Genomic DNA, 19,494 nt, shown 5'->3' with positions numbered 1-19,494 from the left:
ATATGACTTCAAGAAAATGTCCTCTATTTTGAGTATTTATAAATGAATAGTAATATGAGAACTGCTTTGAAACATTTTTATGTATTATGTAAAGTAATTTATACATGTCAATCAAGAAAACAAAAATGTCACATCCAAACCATTGGTTCTCACAGGAGTTTGAGTATTGCTTTATGTTGGAAGGAAAACTGTCCACCAAGCCATATCTCCTCAAATGTAATAGCATTGGTTATTGGCTTCAAATGTTTTAATTGTAGGTGTCAAACTGAAGGAGAATTATCAAAGTGTATAGACCTCCCAAGTGGAGTTTGTTTTAGGAGTTGAGGATTAATGTAATGTTAGGGGAAAACTAAATTAAAGAAATGGAAAAAATATGTACAAAATATTTATAAAAAAAGGAAAACGTAACAGCATTTAGAAAATCAAAATGTTTTCATATGGTAGAGGTCACAAAGTATTTTAAAAGTTAATACCAGACATGGGTACAATTCCACAGACGTTCTGTTTCCCTTTATAGCATGCTTAGCCCTTTTTGCCATCACTGTTTAAGTACATGGTCAACCTTTCTCTACATTCCTCTCACATAAAAAGCTTTCTACAAAACACAAACCAAAAAATGATTAGAGAAACCTTCAAGACGACACACCTGACTGGCAAGGCCACTGGTTTTAAGTGGCTCTATGGACTGACTGACTGGAGGACTACAGTGCATATTTCTCTTCTCTCATTGGTATGCTCTACCATGTGTTTCCTTCCCTCCCTTCGCCATTCACACGCATACCACTCAGCACAAGGTGAACCATTCATATGTTGCAGAGTGCTGTGTGGTTGTCTCTTCAAGCCGGTCAGAAAGTCGCTGAACTGGGAGGAGAATATCAACATTACCCATGATAGTCCTGAAAATGACAACGGTGACCTTTTACAGTTGCAAAGAGAGGGATTGGAGGAGGACAATAGTGTCAAAAGAGCCTAAAGAATTGAGCTAATGCACTGCCGGAGACAATTGGAAACATAAAGGAATAGGAACACAGAGATCCACTCTAAACCTCTGCCAACTAGTCAAAATCCTACCCTGTCCTACACTGAGGATGATCTCAGGTTCTAGCTACAAGAAGAGGGAGGATGTATGATGAAGAATATGGAGTTGGGTGGAGTTTAGGAGAAAATAGATGGCATCTGAGGATAAAGCTACGGTAAATGTACTGGTAGCTAAATAACCAGGCAGTCTCCTTAGCGTGGGTCGTACATGTTGGCCAGTTTCTTAAAGCGTGGTCCCCAGTCGTTGAGGTAGTCATAGTCCTGGTCGCCGTCTGAGCTGGCTGAGGCGATGGAGCTCAGGCTGCCTGCCAGGGAGCCATCACCCTCGTAGTCATAGATCAGAGCTGTGTCATAGGGAGGGATGTTGGGGTCATGGTCTGCTGCCTCCAGGCCCTGTGGAGACACAAATAGGCAAGAAATACATTCGTTTCTCTCTAGGGATTTGGACCGTTCTTATTTCAACGGACTAAAACAATAGGCCAGGGCCATGATGGAATCCTTTCTCACATCATTGATGAAGTCCTCAATGTCAGTGGGGTCCGCTGGGGGTTTCCGTGGATACGAGGGGGAGGGCAGGTTGTCTGGGTAGTCTTTCCTGAGTGGCTGCTTTCCCCTGGGGATGCCAGAGACGGGAGGGTAGTAGGATATTGGGAGTGGTCCCACATCCGTTGGGTTCCTCAGTAGGTCAATGTTGAAGGCATTCTAGTGAGAGTAAAGGATGAGGAATATGAAGTGTCTATAGGACAAGAGAGGCGATGTCACCAGAACTTGGTTCTGCCAGCTGTAACGTGTTATAATGTCTAACCTCATCCTCCTCTCCACCACCCTGCTCGTCATAGTTCAGGACGTTGTCACGGATGTCTTCGTCTGAATCCCCCACCAACAGACCTTCTCCTTTCTTCATATGATGCCGTCTGCAGTTACCCACGGCTACAGCCAGGAGTAGCAACACTGAGAACACAGAGACCCATCTCACTGCACAGAAACATTTGGGAAAATGTGTGTGTTCATGTAGCGATGTGCTTTGTTCAGGTGTTGTGAGGGTTTACATGAGGTATAGCTTACACAGCAGGAGTGCGATGCTGGCCATGATGACCAGTAAGGCGATGAAGCTGACACCAACTCGTGTTCCGAATATGGCAGCAGCTTCGGTCTTACATTCACCGTCTTTCCCACACGGACACACCGTCACATTGACCTGAGCATATGCACTGAGACTTGGGGTGCCAGAGTCAGTCACCAACACAGTGACACCATATTCCCCTGTCTCCAGCTCTACCAGGGGTCGCAGCACTGCATGTGTCTCTGGAGAGAGAGAGAGTGACACAAACACAGATAGAGGGAGTTGGAATGAGAAGACATAACATATGTCTTGGACGATAGGTGTATCTAATTCTGTCCTTACCATTGACCTGTATGATGGTCCAGTTGGCAGACACATTAATGTCTTGCAGGTGGAAGGTGAAGGGTTCAGCGTGAGGGGGCAGGTCCTCATCCACAGCAGTCAGGAACAGACCAGATGCCTTCCGGCCTGACTCGCTGCACACCGTCCCCATCAAGGGGAACAGCTGAGGGAGGAAGTCATTGGTCTCCCACAACGTGATCACCAGAGACGCTGTGGTCGAGATTCCACCAGCGTCTAGGAGGAAATGGTATCATTATTTACTGTCACTTCCTGCTTGACCTGACGCCTCAAGTTACGTGAGGTGAAGCAGTGGCTAACTCGGGATACTCACCTGTGTCTGTGACTCTGATGACTGCATTGTAAATGTTGTTCTTGACGTGAGGGGAGAGGACATTGAACGGTTTCCTGGCTGCGATTTCTCCAGTCTCGTGATTGATTATAAGCCATCCCTCAGGATCTCTGAGTATGTCATACCTGATTGAAATGACAGCAATGTTTTAATTTCCTTATAGACACAGATAGTATATAAATGTATATTCTTATATATTCCGTGTAAACACAAATGAAAGAGTTCTCCAGTGCACCAATCTTACTTGAGTTTTGCATTATCGGGATCGTAGGCGATGTTACTGGCCAGCACGGTGCCAGGGTCCACAGACTCAGGAACCAAGATCTCTATGGGGTCTTTAATAAAGCGTGGGGCCTCGTTCTCATTCACCACGGTCACCACCACTGTGGCACTGCTTACAGGGTTCTTGGGGGCCTTGATGCTGAGAGGGTTCACATTCTCCACTGTCAGAGTCAGAGTATACACCTCTTGGGACTCGTAGTCCAGAGCCTGCAATAACAAACAAAAAAGGCAGAGGTTTTGAAAGACAACTTGGATAGTTAGTCACCACTAGATGGGGTAACAGTGTCATGTATCAAGGCCTGGCTCTGACTGTGTGTGAACACATGCTCTATACTCTATATAGGCTTTATATAAACTGGATTAACTGATTGTCATGTTTGTCATTCTAACATGGAGCCAGAATGTCCCCCACACATTCCCTCCCGTCCTCTTGCCGGATGGAGAATAACTTACCTTCACCACTGACAGAATACCCTCGTTGGTCACAGGGTCTGTGCGAATGGCAAAGTTCCTAGAGGGGTTGCCCTTGGCGATGGTGTATTTTGTCTCCCAGTTTCCTGTCCCTGGCTCATCATTGTCTGTGGCGTTGACCCAGCCAATCACAAAGTCTATTTTGTTCTCCACAGCTGACATAGTGTACTGTATTCAGGAAACAGAGACACAACGCAGTTGTGTTGTGTTTAGTTCATATAAACATATGTGAATGTGCATGTCTATATTTTGAAGCTGGCCTGAATGATGTGTCCATATCGTTTATATCATCTGATAAAAGTAAATTAATGGAAGGGAGCTAACCGCTTCTGAGAGATTAAACAGTGAAACTCACCAGGTCTGGGGAGAATCGTGGGGGGTTGTTGTTGATGTCAGTCACATGTATGACTGCATTCGCAAGACTGGTTAACCCCATGCCTGACATGTCAGCAACCTGCAGTTTCAACCTAAAGCCTTTAACCACCTGTAAGGAATGCACAGACGTTCACAGTCATTTATGGCACATACGGCATATTATTTTACATGAATTAGTTTTTCCTTTCAAACACCTGTCAAAATATTGTGCCTCTGTTGAACCAGAAAGGGCATGACCTAAATAATGGGTCAATGAAAAGACAAAGGAAGAGCCCCTACCTCCCAGTCTAGACCCACGTCTCGTGTGTAAATGGCCCCTGTCTCGTTGTTGATGCCAAACATGGTCTTGTTGATGCGGAGAGGCGGGATGCTCTCCTGGCCAATGATGGAGTAGCTCAGGATAGCGTTGTCTGTGGTTGGGTCGTCAGCATCAGTCGCAGTCACAGACATCACAGATGTGCCTGTTAAAACAACAACAATCACTCTCTCAGTTCACTACCCAATCAGTTGGCATTTTGTGTACCGACTGTGTGTGTACATCCACAGCGTGTGTAGGTGATGCATCTGTTTACCTGGTACGGAGAATTCATAAACGGATCCAGCAAACTCTTTCTGGGAGAAGTTGGGCCGGTTATCATTTTGATCCAGCACTACGATCTCAATGGTGGAGGGATTCTCCAGTCTCTCTCCACTGGGCGACAGGGCAAAGGCTTTCAGCTGTAGAGAACAGAAACGGGACATTACTCTTATGTTTCTCGACATCCTCTTTTCATTCATAGTGTTTGCTGTTCTTACACAATTCTCAGCTTATTGACTGTGATTTGTGATTTGGGTCTATACTCAGCTGCTCATGTAGACCTGCGAAGAAAACAACCCACTATAGTAACATACTTCCCTTCTCACTCAACCAAGACAGTCAATTTAACAAAATCGCATTGGTAGACGTTCAGTTGAAAAACATTGGATGACATGCTAACATTGAATAACATGCTATTATGTCATGTGACATTCCTTGTTACCCAAACAAAAGAAGGGTTCTGGCTGACCTGCAGTGACATAGTATAATTTATGTGTCAAATGCAATAGTGCTAATGTCTCTCCTGTGAGTTGTACCGTGAAGCTTCTGTATTTCTCTCTGTCCAGGGGAATCATGCTCCTGATCCAGCCTGTTTTATCATCTATCTCAAACAGGTCCTTAGGGTCCTGGTCAACCCCTGGTCCTTCCAGCTTGTAGATCACTTCTCCAGTGAAAATCTTGTCTGATTTGATCTGGAGGAACAAACAACACAGGAGGATGGCTGGGTGAGAATCTCATTAGAAGGGTGAGAGGAGAGTGAACTGAACAGAACATAGTATAATATAGAGTACATAGAGCACATAGAGTACCAGATGTGAATGTGTTCACTGATGGGAACAGAGAGGGAGAGCAACAGCACATAACTGGTTAGTGGTTCTGGAGGTCAGAGAGGCCAGCGTGGCTCTTTCATGCTCAGTTTAAATGGCTGTCTGTCTGGACAATAGCCATGTTCACTTTAGTCTGAGAGCAGTAGGTTGTCTTGATCACACGTGACTGATCTTACATACCATGTTTGGTAAGATCAATTTCACTGGACCAAAAAGTGTCAGTGTTACCCTAACATTTACGTTGTAGTCACTTAGCCAACACTCTCATTAGTTAATGTGTACAATATAGAGGCCCTAACATCAGTATAGATGAGATGACGTGATTCAGTACCTGGACCAGGTTTTCAGGGACTTGCTTGCTGTTCTCCAGCACCCTGATTGGAGGGATGATCCAGTCCCTCTTCACCCTGCTCAGACCCCCACTGCTCCTCTGTCTCCATGGATACAGGGCCGCTGGGTTCAGGTCCTCCCTGCCCGCTTGGCCACTGCTCCCGACCTGGGACAGAATGGGGTTCATTTAGACCATTTAGATGCTCTGAGTGAGGGCCATACATTTCTGGATGAATGAAGTCGTTTAAATCATGATTCACATTCTTCATGTCAAGGAGTACAGAACCCAAATACATTTGTATATTTTTGGTAGTCGTGTTGTGGCTACTAATATCAGTTGGTGAGGGATGCAGCAGCTGGCCTCTCTCTGCGGCCTGGTGGTTGTTGAATGGTGACCCCCCCTGCCCCGTCCCTAAAGTGGGTGAGGGGGTGGAGAGGCATGGGTTCAGGTTTCACACACTACATCTCCAGTGCTTAATTTGTAAATTGGGAGGTGCTGGAAACAAAAAGTGAGCCCGAGAGGGGGGTGCTCTGGGGGGGGGGGTGCTCTGAAGTACCAGAACGTATGAAAATAAATCACAATTGTAATAAAGAAATGGTGCTTGCATAAGTTGCACACATGGGGACAATTATTTTGTAGCCTAGCGTCCAGGGAAAAAATTAGATGACTGGAGACTTTACCTCACAAATGATCTAAATGACAGGCTACTTTTACAATGACAGACAGAATCTGAGATCAATAAAAAAAACGACATGGTCTTGAATCCCTCAATAGCCACGGTGTGGGGAGACATACACTGAGTATACCAAACATTAGGAACACATCCCACAGGGATGCTGGCCCATGTTGACTGCAATGCTTTCCACAGTTGTGTCAAGTTGTCTGGATGTCCTTTGGGTGGTGGACCATTTTTGATACACAAGGGAAAGTGTTGAGTGTGAAAAACCCAGCAGTGTTGCAGTTCTTGACACAAACCGGTTTCTCCTGGCACCTACTATCCAGCCTGGTCTCGTAGACTAAGTAAATGTAAATCCTGGACGGTCAAATTAGTATGATGTGTTACGTTTGGCAGATAGTTACTTAAGGCAAAAACAAAAGTAGGGTGGTTGGATGGGTGGAACAACCTTAGCATTTTCGCTAATTAGCAACTTTTCAACTACTTACTACTTTTTATCTACTTTACAACTACTTAGCATGTTAGCTAACCCTTCCCCTAACCTTAACACTTTTAGTTATCCCTAACCCTAACATTAACCTAACACCTAAACCTAACCCTAACATTAACCCCTAACCCTAACCCCTAGCCAATCTAATGTTAGTCAGCAAGCTAACATTGGCAACCTAGCTAGAATTTGTATATCATTATATCATATGTTTTGCAAATTCGTAGCATATACAGTTGAAGTTGGACATTTATATACACTCAGTTTTTCACAATTGCTGACATTTAGTCCTAGTAAAACATTTCCTGTCTTAGGTCAGTTAGGATCACCAATTTATTTTAAGAACGTGAAATGTCAGGATAATAGTTGAGAGAGTGATTTATTTCAGCTTTTATTTCTTTCATCACATTCCCAGTTGGTCAGAAGTTTACATACACTCAATTAGTATTTGGTAGCATTGACTTTAAATTGTTTAACTTGGGTCAAACATTTTGGGTAGCCTTCCACAAGCTTCCCACAATAAGTTGGGTGAATTTTGGCCTATTCCTCCTGACAGAGCTGGTGTAACTGAGTCGGGTTTGTAGGCCTCCTTGCTCGCACACGCTTTTCAGTTCTGCCCACACATTTTCTATAGGATTGAGGTCAGGGCTTGGTGATGGCCACTCCAATACCTTGACTTTGTTGTCCTTAAGCCATTTTGCCCCAACTTTGGAAGTATGCTTGGGGTCGTTGTCCATTTGGAAGACCCATTTGCGACCAAGTTTTAACTTCCTGATTGTCTTGAGATGTTGCTTCAATATATCCACATAATTTTCTTGCCTCATGATGCCATCTATTTTGTGAAGTGCACCAGTCCCTCCTGCAGCAAAACATCCCCACAACATGATGCTGCCCTCACCCTCATGCTTCACGGTTGGGATTAAAAAAAAAAAATGTTTTACCTTTATTTAACCAGGCAAGTCAGTTAAGAACAAATTCTTATTTTCAATGACGGCCTGGGAACAGTGGGTTAACTGCCTGTTCAGGGGCAGAACAACTGATTTGTACCTTGTCAGCTCGGGGGTTTGAACTCGCAGCTTTCCGGTTACTAGTCCAACGCTCTAACCACTAGGCTACCCTGCCGCCCCATGGATGATGTTCTTCGGCATGCAAGCCTCTCCCTTTTTCCTCCAAACATAACGATGGTCATTATTGCCAAACAGTTCTATTTTTGTTTAATCAGACCAGAGGACATTTCTCCAAAAAAGTACGATCTTTGTCCCGATGTGCAGTTGCAAACCATAGTCTGTCTTTTTTATGGCTGTTTCGGAGCAGTGGCTTCAACCTTGTCGATATAGCACTCGTTTTACTGTGGATATAGATACTTTTGTACCCGTTTCCTCCAGCATCTTCACAAGGTCTTTTGCTATTGTTCTGGAATTTATTTGCACTTTTCGCACCAAAGTACGTTCATCTCTAGGAGACAGAACGCATCTCCTTCCTGAGCGGTATGATGGTTGCGTGGTCCCATGGTGTTTATACTTTCGTACTATTGTTTTTGCAGATGAACGTAGTACCTTCTGGCGTTTGGAAATTGCTCCCAAGGTTGAACCAGACTTGTGAAGGTCTACATTTGTTTTCCTGAGGTCTTGGCTGATTTATTTTGATTTTCCCATGATGTCACGCAAAGAGGCACTGAGTTTGAAGGTAGGCCTTGAAATACGTCCACAGGTACAACTTAGTGTATGTAAACTTCTGACACACTGGAATTGTGATACAGTGAATTATAGGTGAAATAATCTGTCTGTAAACAATTGTTGGAAAAATGACTTGTGTCATGCACAAAGTAGATGTCCTAACTGACTTGCCAAAACTATAGTTTGTTAACACGAAATGTGTGGAGTGGTTGAAAAACGAGTTTTAATGACTCCAACCCAAGTGTACGTAAACTTCCAACTTCAACTGTAGTATGTTTTGCAAATTCATAACATATTGTACGTTTTTAAAATTCGTAACATATAATATTAATTATATTTCATAACATGTCTACAAAATAGGTGATGGACATCCACAAGTGAATACATACCATACGAAACGTAATATACCATACTAAATGGAGTATCTCGGATTCACGTACAGAATAATATGAAATGGTCTTAGACCAGGTTGTACTACCTTGCCCCATTCAAAAGCACTTAAATCTGCTATCTTCCCCATTCAGCCATTGAATGGCACACATACAAGCCATGTCTCAAGGCTTAAAAATCCTTCTTTAACCTCTCTCCTCCCCTTCAACCACACTGATTGGAGTGGATTTATTAAGTGATGTCAATAAGGGATCCATTCACCTGGATTCACCTGGTCAGTCTATCTCATGGAAAGAGCAGGTGTTCTTAATGTTTTGTATACTCAGTGAATATTGTACACAGAACAAAAATATAAACGCAACATGCAACAATTTCAAAGATTTTACTGAGTTACAGTTCATATAAGGAAATCAGTCAATGTAAATACATTCATTAGACCCTAATCTATGGATTTCACATGACTGGGAATACAGATACAGTATGCATATAGTGCCGTGAAAAAGTATTAGCCCCCTTTCTGATTTTCTGTACTTTTGTATATTTTTGATACTGTATGTTATCAGATCTTCAACCATAACCTAATATTAGATAAAAGGAACCTGAGTTTATAAAAATATGATACTTATTTTATTTATTTAATTAACAGCTATGCAACACTCAATTCCCTGTGTGAAAAAGTAATTGCCCCCTTACTCTAAAGAACTGGTTGTGCCACCTTTTAGCTGCAATCCCTGCAGCCAAACGCTTCCTGTAGTTGTTGATCAGTCTCTCACGTCGCTGTGGTGGACATTTTGTCCACTCTTCCATACAGAACTGCTTTAACTAAGCGACAGGGTTTTCAAGCATATACTGCTTGTTTCAAGTCCTGCCACAACATCTCAATTGGGATTAGGTCTGGACTTTGACTAGGCCATTCCTAAACCGCAAATTTGTTGCTTTTTAGCCATTTTCATGTAGAATTTATTGTATTTTGGATCGTTGTCTTCCTGTATGACCCAGCTGCGCTTCAGGTTCAGCTCACAGATGGATGGCCTAACATTCTCCTATAGAATTATCTGATACAGAGCAGAATTCATGGCTCATGGTTCATGGTTATTCATGGTTCCTTCTATTAAGACAAGTCGTCCAGGTCCTGAGGCAGCAAAGCATCCCCAAACCATCACACTACCACCACCACCATGCTTGACCGTTGGTATGAGGTTCTTACTGTTGAATGCAGTGTTTGGTTTTCACCAGACATAATGGGACCCATCTCATCCAAAAAGTTGACTCAAGTTTGCCAAAAAGCACCTGGAAGCACCTGGATGATCATCAAGACTCTTGGAAGAATGTTCTATGTTCCAATGAGTCAAAAGTATAACTTTTTGGATGACATGGGTCCCATCATGCCTGCCAAAAAACAATTACTCTCGTGTTCATTCTCATTCTCTATCACGCACGCTCTGCCTTTATCTCAAGCACACACTCAGACACACTCAGACACACTCACACCAGCTGTCACCTATGGATTTAGTTCCCGTGATTTCCCACCCTCTCTCTTTCTCACACTTACAGACTCCCCTTTATGTTCAACTTTGCACCTGACTAGGGGTTGGGGGTCACCTTACGAATCCGCTCTGATGACAGAATTCCTCACACACACATTCAAACACACATTCCTTAAGAAAGACACCACCTGTCATCACTCTTCAGAAGAAAAAGCTCAGCATTTAGTGGTAACAACATGATCACGGTCATTGGCAGATAAGTATTGTCTATATAAAAATAACACTTTTTGTTCTCATTCAGCTTTTCATCGTCAATCATAAAGTCTGTAGTAACAACGTGTAATTTCAGAGTAATAACATGTTAACACAACTAAACAGAATATGGAACATTGACCATAGCCCATTCCTCACGTGACTCTTTCCATACATAAAGACACTGATATGCGGAATACATTATTAGATTGAATCACTATTGTATATTGGGACATGGTGGCCCTTCCCTGTCCCTTAGGCCTGGAGATATGGCACACTGGCACTTTGTTACGCTGCTGTAGCGTACAGTCTGAGGAGAATGTCAACTATGTGCAGGCTGAGTTAGGAGCAGACTAATCTTAGAGTGCTCTATATTCCTGACCCCGACCCTAAGCCACTGGTGTGGCCCTGCCTACGCTCATACAGAGATGTTTACACTCACATACCAGTCTAGACAGCAAATCCTTCTCACCTTCCACTACCGCTCTGATCACAGATCAGAGATCAAGCTACGGCCAGTCAGAGGCCAAAGGCCCTGTTCAATCAAAATCTGTAACTGGATGATACGGTTAAGACTGAAACTGCATTCCTGTTGAATTCCTGATTCAACCGCTCTACTCAGCAACTTGTGAATTCAAACAGGTTTTTTGTTGTTGTGGGGTTACTGGTTTTGATTGAATACAACAACAGCTCAGGAAGAATATCTCAAGTAAAATAATAGCATATACTATCAGAATTAGAGAAATAGATGCTGAGGTCTAGCCTTGTGAACTAAAACTGAACACTGTGCTCCTGTTTAGTTTTGTGAGATCAGGTTGTTGAATGGGGCTAGAGGTCTAATTTGGAAAGAGCCTGCTACATTCTGAAGAGAATCGGTAAACAGACACAGTTAAAATCATTGTGTTGATCTCCTGTGGTCTCAACTCCATCTGGGTGGCAAACAAAACCAGGAGGGCTCTGTAATGTCTTCATCTCTTTTCCAGTTCAGCAGTGACTGGGCTACACCTAGGAGTCATCTTACCAATTAGCACCAGTCACCTCTGACAGCTAGGGTGAAGGACAGCAGGCCTCCTCTTTCTTCTCACCAACATGAACTGTTTTAGGGACTTTTTCCCCAGATACTTTTACACCTTGGCCTCTCACCCCGTGGCCAGCAGTTGCCTGGTGTCTCTTGGGGGTCAACACCCCCATTAACACAGTGAGGTGTACTGTGCTCTGAAGTAGGTAGGTAGGACTGCGCTCTGAAGTAGGTAGGTAGGACTGCACTCTGAGGTAGGTAGGTAGGACTGCACTCTGAGGTAGGTAGGTAGGGTAAGGAATCTTTTTCTATGAGTCTGCTGTTGACATAAAGTGTCTCGCTGTACCAAACCAGATCATACTTTATACACAACCTTTCAATTGTTTATTTGTGTTGATTTGCAGCCTGGTTAATGACGCGGCCAAGAGGAGGGAATAAGCTGGCAAACGTATTGGGAAAGTTAAAGTCAAGGTATCAGAACAGATGTGTTATTGCGGTCAGCGTTGCTGATATCAAGGTCAACGCCAAGCTTGATATACAACTATGCAGAGTATCTCAATAAATTGTATTTCAAAATCACTATGTATTTCACAATCAAAACATCCATGATCTTATTCGCGGTGTGTGATAACGTTTACTGTCAAAAGGTTTGCGGCAACGTTTCCACGTATTAAGCGGTTGCTGTGACGAAAATACTGCTCAGACTGACCCCACACTGAGGAGCTGAAGCGAGACTGTCATGGGTAGTGCCAGCAGCAAGGACCCTTGGCAACTCTCTCGGTTGTCTCTAAAAATAGCTTTGAAAGTGTGCCAATCTCTCAGACTCATTTAGATGCTGCATTTTGTGAATGAAACTTAGCTGCTAAGAGACCAACATCTGTCCCATGGAGTGGACAATTATTTACTGAAGCTTGGTCGATATAACAGTATGCCGTTGTCTACTATAGTATCCAAGGATGAAATTATTCAAATTCATGCTGTTGAGTCAAGGATGCTCAGTCAGGGGAGGGATTTCAAATGATAAACAACAACAAAAAACAAGTGCCTTGAAAATGAGTGAGAGAAAAAAAAGTTACATGGTGGGGGAGCATGACTGATACCCTTCCCTTATATCTTCAGAGCTGTTGCAAGCTTGCACCAACTATATGAGGTATGTCATGAGAGTAGTAACTCTGTTTGAAATATGTATTTGTGGTTTACAGTAGTAGCTGCTGTGTGATAAAACAACTAGATTTGCTTAATTCACTCCATTTACCGCAGCTGGTCATAGGGTCATCAGTGCAAGAGACACAGATATTTACCATCACTCATACATATCTAGACAGAAACATAAGGCTTTTACAATTACAGTATGCTCTTGCTAGAGTTCCAATTCTATGTCTGCTTTGTTACGGATTCGAACAGTAAGTCATAACTTTAGAGACTTGCCTCTCTAAAATAGAATATAAAATAGACCCCTGAGTCAGCCATGTGCTAGCTGAGTGGAGGTACAGTCTGTGTATGTGAACTGGCCAGAGTGCCACAGCATGAGCAGGAGGGGAAGAAGGAGAGAATGCAGGCAGCATGCCTGACAATCCCTCTGGTCATGGGGTGGAGGGTCAGACAGGTGCCCCTGTTCCCCTCATGTTCCCCCTCCGTCACTGTTCCAAAGGCTCATTCATTGTCTTGTAATGAGCACCTATCTACCTCGCTTCCCAACCACTCAGCTATGGCTTCTTGGGCATCCTATTTTTGAGGGTACGAGCCAGGGTTTCACAAAAGCAGATGTCTGAGCTTCATGAATGCTGACCTAGTGGGGACGGCGAGAGTTACTTAGGACTCCGCTCCCAGAGTGTGGGAGTGAAAATAGCACTTGTTAATTTGGAGTGGAATTTTATTAAAACCTGAGGGAGGTTGTACCAGGACCAAAACCACTTCCTCAGCTCATGATGTCACCTTTATTTCTCTCTCCCAGCTCTGGCTCAGGAGTCTTCCCACCACCACCTTTACCACCACCACCCTCACCACCACAACCATCCCTAACACCACCACCACCCTTACCACCATCCACCCCTACCACCACCCCCTCCACCACTACCCCTTCTTCGCTCCAGGGTCAGTCCTCTTTCAGCGGGTCATGATAGAAGTCCAAGGAGAGACCATTACCGTGCCCATTAACACTGCTGTTTTTGTTCCATCGGCCTTGTCTGCCACTGCCATTCCCTTATCTCATTCGAAAGAAAATACATTACCTTTTGTGTCAGAGAGAAAACATCCTTTGATGCAAGGCATCAGGTGCTCTGAATGAGATGGGATAACAAGTGTCCCATTTCAAAAATGTATTTTCCTGTTCCTTTCCATGTAATGTTTGTCACATCTGTTGTGAATGGAACATGAACACAAAGACTAAATGGAACCTGTTTTCTAACAACATGAAGAGAGAGACCCTATCCTTTGAAGGGTCACTAATTGGTCAATGACTCAGCTGGTGAAAAGGGAGGTAACACCAAAGCCTGTTACAACATTGTCTCTTTCCTAATTTGTCTTTCCTTCATCTTCGTGTCCTTTCTCCTCACCTCACATTGGAGGGGAAGATCCAAGGCCTCTCCACTCAGATCTTTGAGAAAGAGGTGAGGAGAGTGGATGCCAGCAATCAAGGAAATATGAATTGGGAAAGAGCCATTGGGAAAGATAATCTCTAGTAACAGTGCATTGGCATGGTGGTTTTAATGTTGATTCTGCCCCTGTAGTGGAGGCCCTTCCTGTTCCTGAAACCCAAGTCTGTGTAAAACAGAAAGCATCCACACAGACAGAACAGGCCTGTGATTCAGACGCTGAGCAGCTGTACTGAGTGATTTCTTCCAATGAGCATGAACTCAGCACCGGCTGCTGCTTTATGGACGGATTTGTCCCTGATTTCATGGTTTAGGGAGTGGCCGACTCCTCTTTCCGCTGCGGGGATTACTGAGCAGGACAAATGGCATCAAGTACGCATCTGGGAACAGCTGCTGGCCAACATGACCGTCTCTATGAAGAGAGCCCATGCTCTGTAGGCAACACAACCCTCTTTCTTTCCCAGGGATATTCTCAAAAACAACACAGCCTTTCTCCCATTGGGGTAGATGTAGTAGGTGTTTGTGAAATCTCGCCAGCCACTTTCCACTCACTGGGTTGTAACACCTCAAACTCACATAGGTTAAACTTACACACAGAGCTACAATAGTTATCTGATGTGCTGTATGTAACCTGAGTAACTAGGATCCTCAGGTATCAAGGATCTTGTTCTGTGGTTTTAGGTCTCTCACATCGGTCCACTCACAGATAGATTACTGAAATAGATTACATAATTCTATCCTCCCGATTCCTGCCCACAAGCAAAAATTAAAGCAGGAAGCACCAGTGACTCTGTCAATAAAAAAGTGGTCAGATGAAGCAGATGCTAAGCTACAGGACTGTTTTGCTAGCACAGACTGGAATATGTTCAGGGATTCTTCTGATGGCATTGAGGAGTACACCACATCAGTCATTGGCTTCATCAATAAGTGCATCGATGACATTGTCCCCACAGTGACCGTACGTACATACCCCAACCAGAAGCCATGGATTACAGGCTACATCCGCACTGAGCTAAAGGCTAGAGCGGCAGCTTTCAAGGAGCGGGACTCTAACCCGGAAGCTCATAAGAAATCCCGCTATGCCCTCCGACGATCCATCAGCAAATAACACTGAAACATGCATGAGAGCACAAGCTGTTCTGGACGACTGTGGGATCACTCTCTCTGCAGCCAATGTGAGTAAAACCTTTAAACAGGTCAACATTTACAAGGCCACAGGGCCAGACTGATTACCAGGACGTGTACTGCGAGCATGCGCTGACCAACTGGCAAGTGTCTTCACTGACATTTTCAACCTCTCCCTGTCCGAGTCTGTAATACCAACATGTTTTAAGCAGACCACCATAGTCCCTGTGCCCAAGAACACTAAAGTAACCTGCCTAAACAACTTCCGACCCATAGCACTCACGTCTGTAGCCATGAAGTGCTTTGAAAGGCTGGTCATGGCGCACATCAACACCATTATTCCATAGACCCACTCCAATTTGCATACCGCCCTAACAGATCCACAGATGATGTAATCTCTATTGCACTCCACACTGCCCATTCCCACCTGTACAAAAGGAACACCTATGTGAGAATGCTATTCACTGACTACAGCTCAGCGTTCAACACCATAGTGCCCTCAAAGCTCATCAACAAGCTGAGGACCCTGGGACTAAACACCTCACTCTACAACTGGATCCTGGACTTCCCGACTGGCTGCCCCCAGGTGGTAAGGGTAGGTAACAACACATCTGCCACGCTGATCCTCAACACAGGGGCCCCTCAGGGGTGCGTGCTCAGTCCCCTCTTATACTCCCTGTTCACTCATGACTGCACGGCCAGGCACGACTCCAACACCATCATTAAGTTTGCCGATGACACAACAGTGGTAGGCCTGATCAACGATGAGACAGCCTATAAGGAGGAGGTCAGAGACCTGGCCGTGTGGTGCCAGGACAACAACCTCTCCCTCAACATGATCAAGACAAAGGAGATGATTGTGGACTACAGGAAAAGGAGGACCGAGCACACCCCCATTCTCATCAATGGGGCTGTAGTGGAGCAGGTTGAGAGCTTCAAGTTCCTTGGTGTCCAGATTCAAGTTCCTTGGTGTCCAACAAACTAACATGGTCAAAGCACACCAAGACAGTTGTGAAGAGGGCACGACAAAACCTATTCCCCCTCATGAGACTGAAAAGATTTGGCATGGGTCGTCAGATCTTCAAAAGGTTCTACAGCTGCACCATCGAGAGTATCCTGACTGGTTGCATCACTGCCTGGTATGGCAACTGCTCAGCCTCCGATGCAAGGCACTACAGAGGGTAGTGCGTACGGCCCAGTACATCACTGGGGCCAAGTTTCCTGCCATCCAGAACCTCTATACCAGGGGGTGTCAGAGGAAGGCCCTAAAAATGCTCAAAGTCTACAGCCGCCGTAGTCATAGACTGTTCTCTCTGCTACCACACGGCAAGCAGTACCGGTGTGCCAAGTCTAGGTCCAAGAGGCTTCTAAACAGCTTCTATCCCCAAGCCATAAGACTCCTGAACATCTAATCAAATGGCTACCCAGACTATTTTCATTGCCCACCCCCTCTTTTACACTGCTGCTACTCTCTGTTATTATCTATGCATAGTCACTTTAATAACTCTACCTACATGTACATATTATCTCAATTACCTCAACTAACCGGTGCCCTCACACATTGACTCTGTACCGGTACACCCTGTATATAGTCTCATTATTGTTATTGTACTGCTGCTCTTTAATGACTTGTTCCTTTAATTTCTTATTCGTATTTTTTAAACTGCATTGTTGGTTAGGTGCTTGTAAGTGAGCATTTCACTATTGTATTTGACTCATGTGACTAATTAAATGTGATTTGAAGTGTATGGATAATCCAAATCATTTGTATGTATGGGCCTTCAAGTGTAGAGTGGGCATTGGGCTATAGTCTATTGTTGATGGTCCCGGTGTTCATGTTCTTTGGTATGTGTTTGTACTTAAAGTGTATTACTTTCAGATTACACATTTTGTGATGCAAGCTAAGCCCCATAGGTTGCGTCATCACATACCTGTTCCTCTAAATCACAGTAAGACACATGGCCGATGGCTGGCGGCAAACTGTGACTGACTGGCATTCCCCGCGGCAATGATCTATTACGACCATCTTCTACAGCTGATGTCGTTTACCATGTGGTTCTCGAAATGGATACACTAATAAAGAAAATGTGACTCAGATAGTTGCCCTTACCCATTTCAGAACTATCTCATTATAAAAATATACAGTAGGCTACACACTTTGCCATCATCAATTCAAAGCCATTGCTTTAAAAAAAAAATGAAATCTTGCTATCCATACTTTTGGAAATGAATTAGCTGCAAACCTGCAACATCCATAATGATTTCAGGCCATTCAACAGAAGAGGTTACTGAGGGCCAATTGTCTAAGTCTCCAACCTAGGTTCCATTACATGTATAAACAGCCCTAGTGACTGAATGAGTTTTGAAGTTATGTTAGTAAAATGTCTGTTTACAATGTCATCCATTATGTGTCTTATAATGGTGTTGATGACAAGCCTGCTAACAGTCGAGCCCCGATTTCCGCCTGATGTATAAAACATCAGCATTCGTTGGTCATTTACAAGAGTATTCATCATCTGATCTACAACGGTTCTGAAATGTTTAGATTAGCCAATAGCCACGTTCACCTCTTCACATGATGTTTATCACTTGTATTGATGAAAATCAGTTTGTTATGTTAAACATAGCTTATTTCATCAATTCAAACATAAACCATAGATTGACTAAATAAACAGCTAAAAGTTTGTCCCACCACAGCTAACCCCTAACTCCTGCACTGTGGAAATATAGAACAAACACAGCTAAAACAACTTAAATCACATTTAAACTGCTTTAAATAACACATATACATCAAATTAAAAGTCTTGACAAGCATACTGTGAGAAAATATCAAATGGATCCATTTGTAGCTCAGTTGGTAGAGCATGGTGCTTGTAATGCCACTGCAGTGGGTTTGATTCCCAGGACCAGCCATATGTAAAATGTATGCACGCATGACTGTAAGTCATTTTGGATAAAAGTGTCTTCTAAATGGCATATATATTATAGCCTGAAGTTGAAATGGTTCCAATTCTGTGTGATTTAAGAAAGTGTAGGGCATGAAGTCTATAGAGTGACACCACAGTACTCAAAGTAGTATGATATTTCCTACCTGACCAAGGCCAGCCACCAGCACACACAGCACTGCCAACCCCCTTGATGCCATCTCCTGTGCCAGCATGCGATCTTCTCAACAAACCCCAACACGTACTGTACCCAATGACCACGGTGGATCCTCTTTCTCAAACCAGTTTTAAGAGAAGCTCAGGGTTCCTGACAGTACTGGGCAATGGAACCAAATGTCTCAAATCCAAACCCCCTGTGTGTCTCTCTCCCTCTCTTTCTCTGGGCAGTGAGTGCAGGGGCGATTGAGTGACAGCACATGTGCACTGGGGTGCATGGGAGGGCTGAAGTCTGAAATTCTAACCCCTTAGCCCTCCGAGTCTCCAACTGGGACACACCCCTATGCTATGGGTAGGGAGATTGGGGGGGGGGGGGTCACTGGATGCAGAGAGAGAGAGATAGGGAGAGAGAAAAGGCGAGAGAGAGAAAGATGGATATATAGAGAGGATTGAGATAGCAAGAAAGAGAGCGAGAGACAGAGAGAAAGAAAATGTAAAGAGAGGGACAGAGGGAAGAGTAAATGAGAAATGGAGTGAAACATAAAGGTAGAAAGAGAGCGAGATAGTGAGGGAACGAGAGAGAAAGAGGAAAATAAAGGAGTGTGGAGAGGAGAGCAGAAGAGCAGCTGGTGGCTGTACTGTGTGGAGAGAGCCCTGGGGAAGGTCAGTCCTCAGCAGCAGTGTTCAGTCGGTCACTGCTCTGCTCTGGCCGGCCTGCTGTCCCTGATCCTGGACCACACAGCCCAGGAGGAGCCTCTACTGTATGTACACACTCGCACTCAACACTGCACTCACCCTCAACGTTCTAATAAAATATTAATTGTCGCAAACAGAACACATGTCCAAAACTAGGTCATCTGACAATTCCCTAAATTCAGTTAGAGAAGGTCCTCTCTCTACAGTTCTGAACAGGTCATCTGCTTTTCACTAACTCTGGCACAGACACAAGCCTGTTGCCCAGTTGGAGGTAATTACATGTCCTAAGGGTGCATATGTAACCTTTACTGTCCATGCAGTTCTGTTATGTGTATGT

The 19,494-nt window shown here is 44.1% G+C and overlaps 1 protein-coding gene across 1 annotated transcript; it reads right to left on the bottom strand.

Moving 5' to 3' along the window:
* Positions 1-62: 62 nt before the first annotated feature.
* LOC110526307 (cadherin-15) lies at positions 63-18,698 on the bottom strand. Its single transcript, XM_021607143.2, has 14 exons — positions 18,452-18,698; positions 5,656-5,820; positions 5,034-5,189; positions 4,493-4,637; positions 4,200-4,381; positions 3,901-4,029; positions 3,528-3,713; positions 3,037-3,281; positions 2,775-2,917; positions 2,444-2,677; positions 2,104-2,343; positions 1,844-1,989; positions 1,546-1,740; positions 63-1,431 (listed from the first exon to the last, which is right to left on the bottom strand). The coding sequence occupies exons 1-14, from the start codon at positions 18,518-18,520 to the stop codon at positions 1,231-1,233; spliced, it is 2,436 nt and encodes an 811-aa protein (XP_021462818.1). The 5' UTR covers positions 18,521-18,698; the 3' UTR covers positions 63-1,230.
* Between the last annotated feature and the right edge of the window lie 796 nt (positions 18,699-19,494).

The sequence above is a fragment of the Oncorhynchus mykiss genome, chromosome 6 (assembly GCF_013265735.2).
Source record: "Oncorhynchus mykiss isolate Arlee chromosome 6, USDA_OmykA_1.1, whole genome shotgun sequence".
Taxonomy (NCBI): domain Eukaryota; kingdom Metazoa; phylum Chordata; class Actinopteri; order Salmoniformes; family Salmonidae; genus Oncorhynchus; species Oncorhynchus mykiss.
The sequence above is the reverse complement of the archived record's forward strand: the minus strand, read 5'-3'. Positions and strand labels throughout refer to the sequence as shown.